The sequence below is a fragment of the Carya illinoinensis genome, chromosome 9 (assembly GCF_018687715.1).
Source record: "Carya illinoinensis cultivar Pawnee chromosome 9, C.illinoinensisPawnee_v1, whole genome shotgun sequence".
NCBI lineage: Eukaryota > Viridiplantae > Streptophyta > Magnoliopsida > Fagales > Juglandaceae > Carya > Carya illinoinensis.
In genome coordinates, this window is record NC_056760.1 from 20,763,644 (window position 1) to 20,774,423 (window position 10,780).

Genomic DNA, 10,780 nt, shown 5'->3' on the forward strand with positions numbered 1-10,780 from the left:
CCCATTCCTTAACATGCACATATTATATAAATATATATAAATATATGTACAAATGCCACTTTTACCTGCGAAAAACCTGTTACCTGATGCAACGTGACTATATCCAAACTGAAAAACCAGTGTTCCATTTTTTGTTTACCTGTTGTGTACTTGAAGATATAGACACTTTCAAAACTAAAATCAAACCCAATTGTCTATATTTATTTTCTTATATATAGGAGGAGAAGACAGAAATCGATCAATATTAATTTCATGCGTTACCAAAGGCCGGACTAGCTAGTCATGAGCTCTAAAGACTAGAACTCTTTCAAGAAAAAAGTTCTGTACAAATCAAGATCGAGTTTGCAGAAGTACTACACTCCTTTCAAAAACTATAAACCATAACATTGAAAAAACATATTTAAGATTGTGATTTTATTCATACTGATCATGATCTTATGATTTATTGTCCTCCCCATTTCCCCCTCTCTGATCATCTCAAAATACAGATCTCGATCAGTATGAATGGAAAAAGTAATCCTCAAGGATTAGCTAGCCTAGCTATATATATATGGTGTTTTAGGATCATAAAGTCATATATACAATTAGTTTCTCGTATTAATTCACGATGTCTTTTAATTCTTTTAAATAAAGAAGATCTCTGAAAAACGTAAAGATAATTATTTAAGCGATTATTAGCACTAAAAGCAAGCAGAATTACTACCGTTAATTATTAATTTTTTCCTCCATTCGATAATGAAACTGATCATTACGGTGCATATTAAACTTGAGTAAAATCAAACAGCTGAGGGAAATCACTTTCACTGAGAATCTGATGAGAAACGCGTTTCCAAACAGTAAACAGGCCGCTAGTCCATCGATCTCCTTCAAGTTTCCTGTTCAAGGAACAATTTCAACACACCCGTGATCAATTCCCTCCGATCCCCTCGTTAATTTATAAGCAACTAACGAGACCCAAGTACACTTTTGGCGGTTCGTAGTTGTTCTTGTATATATGTTTTGAACACCCTCTTCTATGAATATGGTTTTGATTCGTGCAAAACTAGGTTCGCAGTCGCAGCTAGGCATGCAGAAATAATAATGCATGCACAGGTTACCATTCACATGCAGAAATATTAAATGCCAACCTCCTTTTAGCTGGACTAATACTATTTAAAAATATGCAGAGCACAGCAAGGGAGATGAACATAGAAAATAAGGTTGAATGGTAATTCCGTTTTCTCGCAAACAGTCACTGTAATTTATAAAAACTAGAACACTGGAATTAAAAATAGAAAACAAATACAAGTTGCACGGATAATATAAGAAACAGAAAGCTGAGGAACCCAAAGCATGTAGTTTATCTCTCTTTTATACATCCCTAGAGAAGACTGATAAGAAAAGTCCAAGCTTTTCTAGTGATCTTTTTGCTGTATATATATATTTTTGTCATCTTTCGATTACCCGTCAAAGCAAGCAATTAATTAAATCATGGCTTTAATTTTCTTTTGTTTATAAGACAACCCACCCACAAAACCAGAGGGTGGGCTTCTTGCAATTGATAATTTTTCCCACTTCAAAAGATGGAAGGCAAGTCCCATCTTTATATCAATCTCCTCACCGAGCTTTTCAGTCATGTCTCTGATGGATGTACTTGTTTTCACTGTAGAAACCTTCTGTTCCTCAGCTTTCTGTCCCATCCACCAATATTCCAAAAGGAATGTGGGACTCATGGCTTTGCTCCCAATGAACCAGCAGTGTCTTTTACTCCTTTTCCTAATCCCCAAACCGTTCTGGTAAATAACAAGAGAAAAAGGTAGAACAAAAGTGGTAGAAATCTCTCCCCCCTACCCCCCCACCCGGAAAAATATTCAAACCAGAAGCTTTTAAGGGCTGCTTATACCAGACCTTGAATATAGAAGAAGTGCACCATATAAATTAAAAAATGAGTCTTTAGTGGGGAAATTGCTCTATCGTTTCAAATGCCTTGTTATAAACCCCTATTCTTAGCTTCTCCAAAAGGGTTGGAGCCGCCGTGGCCGCTGTCCCCTGGCCAGTCAAAGAGATTGAATGGATCCATGCCCTTACTATCTTTCTGCGCATGATCTCCCGCAAACCCTTGAGAAAACAAGAGATCTAAAGGGTCAGCCTCAATTTCTTCTAACTCAGCGAAGAAGTCCTGATCAGATTGGAGGTTTGACACCGGCATTGTCGGCCTGTAAGAAAACCCTTCAGCAGTACTGAATTCTCCGTCATCCATCTCCAGCACTTGCTTCTCCACCTCATCAAGCTCTTCCTTGACTGATGTACTTGTTGTCGAGCTGCCGCCGACAATCGGAGATACGTGGTCGTCAATGCTGCTCTCCTTCTGTTCTTCTTTCGGGCTTGTTGGCTTCTTGCCGGACTGGGCTCCTTGGAAGTTTTTCGAAGCAGCATTGCTCTTCGATGGTTGGGACCGGGTCGAGCCTGCAAGGGCATTCCTCTGAGTTGGCCATGGATGATTGTGCTCAGATGTGTATGTAATCACCAACATGTTGGGATCAGTCCGGCTGCGCTCGACTTGTTTCCTGGCCGAACATCCCTTCGAGCTGCTGCATCTATAATAGCCCCTGTATAGTATCAAAAAATAAAATAAAATAAAATAAGAAGTGTACACGTACATATATACAAGTTGATGAGCAACATGATGTTATTGTAATAGTATTAATTGTCTCGTAGCATTAACAGTTTATCATGATCCTATTTACTTCGAAGTTTTCGATCCTGTTTGGTTAATCGTTTCGTATTGGATAATTACTAGATCCAAATTATTCGAACTCCACCGAAATATTTGCCGCTATATACATCACATGTAAGCTGTATATCTGAATTTGAAAATGGATTCCCTATTTCTTTATAATATAATAGGATATTCACATTTCAAAACCGAATAGTAAACATTATTATAAACGCCTTCTGCCAACAAAAAACAAAAATAAGAGAGTGATTATATAAAGACTTGTAAGATTGACTGGATCATAAACTAGACCAAAACAAAACAGCTATTTTTACTGAAATAACATATTAAAAAAATAGTGTAAGAGCTCGTGCTGGCCGGTTGAAGTCCGATCCAATAACGAAGGAAACATTCGAAAGAGCCCGAAATTCTTAACCAAAAGTTCAAAGATGCGCGCGGTTTGGTGTACTACTCGTTGCGTTTCCAATATTTGGGGGAAATAGAAGTAAACGAAACTGATAGCTAGGGTTGGTTTGGGGATAGTCAATTTACAATGACAATGGAAGTGTTTGAGGTCAGTTTCCAAGGATCGAAGCTTTTGTGGGGATTCAGAAGGTTCTTTGCAGTCTCTTTATACGTTGTATCACTTTGATTATATTAATGCACACAAAATAAGCTGATTAAGCAAAGAAGCAGAAGTAATAATGTTATCTGTCAGTGGGAGATACAAACTGCAGCCTTGGCAGAAGTTTTATCTTAAAAGAAATTTCCGTTATCAAGAATATGAATAACTGAACTGAATTAACTCAATTCACCTTGGATATGGAGAACCTTTGATGGGTTTCTGACCGTACTTTCTCCAAGCCCACAGATCAGATGGAACTACTTCTCCGGTAGGCCTGCTGTTTGCAGCAGCTGGCGCTGGAATGCAAACCACCTTCTTTGCCTGGCTCTTCCTGCGTATATGTGTATATATATTTTCATCCAAGTTTATGTTTGATTGCTATACTTTTTAAAGCAACTGTTAACGATCATGATCATCAGTGCATAGAATAAGAGGAAGATCATAATGGATATATATATGGTGAAGCCGATAGAATTTTGAATGATTAAAGTAGTAGAAGATTAGAAGACACTTAACTAGTTGTCATGATCTTTTCCCGGAGCAAATTAATAAAAATGTTTCAATTGATCTCCTAGCTACTTTTTGGCAGCAATTTGATGTTTTTTGGATTATTTTATTTAATAAAGCTGAAAGGAACGCTATTATTCTAAAGGCAGCCCAAATACCAATCAAAAGGCAGCTAACCTCTCAAGTGTGTTAGGGAAGACGAGTAGTTTGAGATAACAAAATGAAAGCTAAGTCTATGATGAATATCAGTGTGACACCACCAAAACTAAACCCACTTTTTAAGGTCGATCGATACTACACATCAAAGATAATATGTTTTTTGTTGGTAATGTTGACAATGGGAAATCGCATCTGAAAATCATCTCGAGCACCACAAGCAAGACAGGATACAATCAACCTAAAAATGACAACATCGACAGTAAAAGCATGTAATCCTTATTCAGATCTTTGCCTTGACTTGATCATGACCATTACTTCCAGCTCGCTGGTCCTACTTGTGAAATCTTTTGTATCCAAAAAATAAAATTGAACAAGGATTTAATAAGTACTAAAATAGCATCAAATTCAACTCCTTTAGAGTTAATTCATGGAAGAAACCCTGAGCTAGCTAGATAAGATTAAATACTCACCTTCTCTTAATACCCGGATTTCTCGGGGACGAGATCTGCACCCCGGTGTTGTCGATAAAGCAACCTTTGGGGCTGTTTGCAGTAATCATGTCGCCTGCAACCATAGCAGAAGCCTTAATTCCCCTGGGAGAAGCCGCCGCGGCCATCACCGGCGAACCACATGGGGAGACAGGCAATTTTGCATTAGGAGAGATCTGAAGCATCCGTGAGAATATATTGCAAGGCCTTTTCATTTCATCTTCAAGATAATTGCTCGGAGCTAGAATCGTACTCGTACTAGCACCACCAACACCAACAACAGCACCAGTAGTATTTCCTCCATTAAAACCGCCCGTGTCCTCCACACTAGCAGCTGTACTGCTGCCCATCATTTCAGCAGAACTGGTGCTGCTGAAGAAGCCGGAACCTGATACATCGAGCTCGTAAAGAAGTGGATCTCGCATGTAGGAGAATGGATTGCCGAAATAATCCCTAGGCTCTTCGACAACCGACGAAAAATTCATGGGATCGGAAGGGAAGCGCCAACCGGGACTGGGTTCGGAAGCGCCTTCAGCTCCAGTACTGCCATATGCTCCCCCGCTAGCTCGGACTATGTCAGTCAAATCACCTTGATAATTCTCCATCCTGGGCATAAACAAGCTGCAGTACATACTTTTTTTAGCGCAAGAGCAAGAACAAGTCGGAGAGAAAGAGTACTGTCATTTGGAGGCAAGCCAGGGATATTTTTCCTGATCTTTGGAACACAACAGACGTAAAAGACATGCAAATACTCTTTGGTTCGTCTGGTATATGGGTGTTTGATCAAGGAAGGGAACAAAATAGTCGGTCTGGGGAGATGGGTTTTGGCAATTAGGAAGGAGAAAAGCGGAAAAACGAACGAAAAAGTTTGCTTTGTTTTGCGAAGGTTTAATGGAAGTGATCGTTCTTCTTCCGAAAAACAAAGAGAGAATGGTCTTATTAGCAGATAGAGAAACAATAAAAAATAATAATGGAAAAAGGCTAGAGTCGCTGACTTTTCACACAAAAACAGCTCTTGATCTCCATACGCAACACGCAGGGAGAGAGGGAGAATTTAAAACTAAAATGATAGCAATAAACAAATAGGTCTTGAGCTGGGTGTTTAATCATTTATTAAAGTATCATAGGGTCAATTTCTGCCACTGTTTTTAATCTCTCCATTAATTTAATCTCTCTCTCTCTCTCTCTCTGGATTTATAAATGAAACTTTAGCCAAAAGTCCTTTTTCGAAAACAAGTGATGGGAAAGTAAAGAGGCGGCAAGTAGCCGCATTTCTCGGAAACGTTTCGATCATCGATCCATACATCCATCCCCGTTTCTTTATGTACATATTATCTAATCCCGTTTCGTTAACGTTTCTGATGAATTAAGCACTAGGTGGTCGAGATCATCAGGAGAGGATGAAGGAGGACGATTCGAACAAGCTGGATGAAGCACACAATCTCTGTCTCATTGACAAGAACCACTCTATGTGATAACACCCTTAATTTGTCGTTTACTTAACTTGGCAGGAAATCAAAAAAGATTATAGAATAATCTTCAATATCCATCATGCATGAAAATATTAGCTTTCTTTTCTTTTCTTTTTACCAACATCTTTATAATTTCCTTGTGAAGAATCAAATCAATCACGTATGTCGCATTCATCACCTAGCAGGTAGCTAGTAATAATAAATAAATGAAAGTATCAACAACATGTCAAATTAATACTCCAGGCATACGTAGCTAGCTCTATGTACAGATGAGAATCACCATCCAAAAAGAAAAAAAGAAAGTGGTATCATGGTCAAGTGCTAGGTAACTTACACGTAAACGAAATGTTAGGCAAAAATTCCATTAGTCAAGTCATGATCATGATCTAGAAAAGTATTAATTGAATGGTTTCTGATCACAACTTTTTTGGGTTTTATCTGCATAAGAAAATATATTAATATATATATATATAGGACTGTTAGGGCCATTGAGAGAGGTTCAGAGAGTTTTTTTATTAGTGTAAATTAAATGTACTTTTTTTTTTAAATTTTATTTTGTGTTTCTTTTTCAAGTATTTTTTAAATTATTTAAAATATTTTTTAAAAATAAATTCACAAATTCATTTAAAAATATTTCCTTAATATATATATTAAAAAAAAAAAACCATTGATAGTCTTTCTCGATGACTTTTCTAATTAAGTAGGATGAGCATTTCTCTATATATATTGCGGTTCTTTATAAGGCACTATTTAGCTAGCCAGCTAATCCCTATTCATATATTATTATATATATGATATATACAACCATTTTGTGCATAACAATAATAATGGAATTACAATAAAAAGAGAGAGACTAATTTAGCTCATATATATTGAAGAAGAATGAACTAGAATGATATGATATAGGTTCTGTTTGGCAATATAATCATTTTCAGATATATTATTTCCAAATATCACTAAACACAAAATATAATTTAACTTTTTTAGATTTTAAAATAAAAATAAAAATAAAAAATTATATTCAAACAATTTTTTAAATTTATAATATTTTTATTCTATTTTTTCTCTCTCATTTCTCAAAACTCAATAAAACATTCTAATTTAAATTATTTTATTACTATTTATAGATATTTTGAGATATTATTAATATCAAAACAAGCTCTTATATTACTTACTAGATGCTTAATGTGTTAATACACTATTTGGTGTGGGGCCTTCGAAAAAGTTAAAACACTATTTATTAATTGATGTGGCATGTCTCATTGCATCCTCCACGTCACCGCATGTATTGATATATCTTAAAAGAGAAATGAAATTTGCAGTCATGGAGTGTACAAACGTCATGTAATTTTTTTAAAAAAAGTGAGTAAATACAAGATAAAAAAAAATTAAATTTTTAATTGTGGATTGCACTTTTTTTCAAAAGAATTGTGCATTGCTTATATACTTCTATATATTTATAGATTGCATATAGATTTTTTCAAGTATATATAACCTATATATAACCTCCTTTAAAATACCTTCCTAAGTTGTGCCACTTACTAAATAATAAAAATAGTTATAAAGACACGTACGTCCCACTTCTTATCTCTATTTGTAATTTAGTTAGGTTGCAAAGTTGGTCCGTACATAAACTTACAATGCATGCATATAAATATATACATATACCTATAAAACACACACACACACACACACACACACATATATATATATATATATATATATATAAATATATATTCATCTACTAATGTATATGGATATGGTAAATATTGGATTCAGATCAGCGAAGCATGCATGCATCTTTCTGATCACCCTTTAAAAGATAACTTCCTAATTTCCTTGTTCTCTTTCTAATATTAATGTTTCATTTAAATGTTAATTTCTAGGTATCCAAGTATTCGATCTTGATGCTGTTTACAACAAAATTTATAAGAGTAACATTAATTAATAATATTCTTAATATCTTGGAATAATGTCTGATTGAATTATTCGGCCGCTATATCCTACGTACGTACAATATCTGTCAATTAAATTCATGCCACGCATTACTTATATTGATATTATATATATATGTATATATAATATTTAATCGAAATCGGTTTATTAAAAACAATATATACATGTATCGATATTGGTTGATTTATAGTACTTTACATTGGAATTAAATAATTAATCTCGTAACGATTAATCTGCATGCATGGGCGCATGTAATAATTGAGACGCTTAACTATTTTTTTGACCCACACAAGCAAATTGAGCAAACTTGTAAATAATTAGTGTAATCATGATGATATATGTCCTAGCTAGCTACCGGCGGCCGGCTTCCTTCCAATTAAGCTTGTCTGGGTCATGAATCTATGATCCCATGCAGAGCAGTACGTTATTATATATATTTAATTTGAGGATTATTTATCCCAATCATATATGGTAATGCATATATATAGTAACATTATTAATCATGTTCTGAATCATTAATATATATTTCATGATCAGAAATTAATTTCTTTTTTGATATATAACAAAATTAGGAACATTAATTATATATTGTTCATAAACTGTTCATTTATCTTTCAATTTCTTGAAATTATAAAGGGTACGTTTATTTTCGAATACACTATAGATATGACATATATATATGTATATATATTATAATTATAACAACACTAGCAATGGTACGTACCACCACAATGGCTTCTTAATATATATATATATATGCTTCTTAATTTGTTGCTTTCGTTATTCAATCCCTAAAATATAATCCAGTTTGTTCATTTTATTCAACTTTTAATTTTTATCTCAACTCACTATCTAAATCTCACCTAAATGAAAAGTATATTTTGAGCGCTAGCTACGTAGCTATGCCTCAATCAATAACCCTAGAAATCGTATATGAAGAGAAACAATATCGGGAAGTACTTCTCCTATTCTTCAATCAATAATGCTGTAGACAGCAAGATTAATATAGAAGCAAATCTGGTGAGCGAAAAGTAACCTTGAATCAGTAGCATCTAATCTGTCACTTATTTATGTAAGCATTTAATTGATCGAGATCTCATATTTAACCGCTTAATTATCAATATCAGAGACATCCATATATCTAGTTTTAAATGGATGCTAATATTAGAATAAGTTAACCATAACATGAGACGATATCTCGATCGAACGATTACTCGTTATATTTACTCGTTATTTCGCTTGCTGTTGATGTGAAATATTAATGCATGTTTGCTTCCTATCTTATATATCTATATATGAAAAAATTTATTCATCATTCTAGTTTTCATCATCTCCTCATCATTCCATAACACGGCATTAGATGATGTGTTCACAAGTGAAATATAATAAATAGTTCATAATCATTCAATGTTCCATCATAAGAAATAAGATGATGAGTAGCATTACTCATATAATTAATTACTTTTCTTGATCTTTAATTAGCCATTTATTCGGTATCTATTTGTGTGTAATTGATCGCATATATAATATTAAAATTTATTGGAAAATGATTGGATGACTCCCAAATGCACCCCAAATCATGTGCTTCTCATGTATTTTATTTATTTTTAATGGTTAAGGAATTGATCACTATTAGTGAATTTGTAATTTTTTTTTTCCTTAATAGTTAAAGATGTTTCAAAAATATTAGAAAGAAAATGAAAAAAAAAAAAAAGGCAGTTGTACTAGGAGCCATATTTGGAGTGCACATATGGGCCCGAGTCATCCTAGCATTGTGTATGAAACAACAGTTCTTTCGTTATTATATTGTAAAAATAATAATGGGAAACTAATATATATAATTAATGAGTTATAAATTCTACTTAGTAGTCTGCCTACACCACCAGTTGAGTAGAAAAATTCTTCTATTTTTTTTCTTCAACAAATATATTGTACTGCTTGGCTTCTGAGTAGAGTTTCTCATCCATATACATCATGCATGCACAACCTGCAATTAATTCGTACGCGTGTAATAGGGGCACACACGACATAAATAGAAAGAGAAATGATATTTGCAATCGTGGTTGTGCAAGCGGCATGCAGTCGCTTTGAAAAAAATGAATTAATATGGGATCCATATGAAAAAAAAAACTAACTTTTTAATCGTGGACTCCACTTTTTTTCAAAGCGATTGCGCGGTGTTTGCAATTCCACGACTGTACGTAGCATTACTCAAACAGAAAACATCACATTAGTAATATATATCTATATATATGGGGATCTAAGCCACCTGCCTCCAACTTGCATCGATCTTCAACATGTATATAAGACAAAATAATCCTGTAGCTAGCTTAGGGTATGGTACTACTATACATACTAAATGATAAATTCATGAGTTTCATTTATTTGACACCACTTCAGAATTCTTTTAACTTTGATGGCCACTATATCATACATATATATATATATATATATATATATATAAGGCCAGACACTAAGAGCGACCCATATACAAGACTTGGGCAATGCATATCCGAACCTCATGTCAATATTGGAATTGCATTAATTACTGATAGAAACATTGAAGCAGACCTATAGCAGTGTCGATTGCCTACTTTTACTAGATATCAGAGGACAGAGAGATCAGATAAGAAAAAGGAACGGGGATGGGGGGAAAAAAAAATGAAAAGGTTGAAGTACTAGTGCCACTAAATCCATTGATATTCAAAGTCAACAATGGTAATTGACTACTTCTTGGCCATGGATTAATGCTATTTAAGTACTTATTTCAGAAGCCACTTTATTTATTTCCACCCATTATGATTGAGAACATTCGAACATAAATTAAGCTTAATTTGGAGGTCCCAACATATATACATACAAATATGGTAGCTAGTTA

The 10,780-nt window shown here is 34.2% G+C and overlaps 1 protein-coding gene across 1 annotated transcript; it reads right to left on the minus strand.

The window, feature by feature from the left end:
• Positions 1 to 1,184: 1,184 nt before the first annotated feature.
• On the minus strand, positions 1,185 to 5,553 carry LOC122275243 (probable WRKY transcription factor 14). Its single transcript, XM_043084226.1, has 3 exons — positions 4,457 to 5,553; positions 3,511 to 3,651; positions 1,185 to 2,588 (listed from the first exon to the last, which is right to left on the minus strand). The coding sequence occupies exons 1-3, from the start codon at positions 5,104 to 5,106 to the stop codon at positions 1,970 to 1,972; spliced, it is 1,410 nt and encodes a 469-aa protein (XP_042940160.1). The 5' UTR covers positions 5,107 to 5,553; the 3' UTR covers positions 1,185 to 1,969.
• Between the last annotated feature and the right edge of the window lie 5,227 nt (positions 5,554 to 10,780).

What these genes read in the sequence shown, in the direction of transcription:
- LOC122275243 (XM_043084226.1), bottom strand. Translation starts at nt 5,106, where the DNA reads ATGTACTGCAGCTTGTTTATGCCCAGGATGGAGAATTATCAAGGTGAT. An exon ending in AATCCGGGTATTAAGAGAAG is followed by an intron (nt 3,652 to 4,456) that starts GTGAGTATTTAA and finishes ACATATACGCAG; the next exon opens with GAAGAGCCAGGCAAAGAAGG. An exon ending in AAAGGTTCTCCATATCCAAG is followed by an intron (nt 2,589 to 3,510) that starts GTGAATTGAGTT and finishes GATACTATACAG; the next exon opens with GGGCTATTATAGATGCAGCA.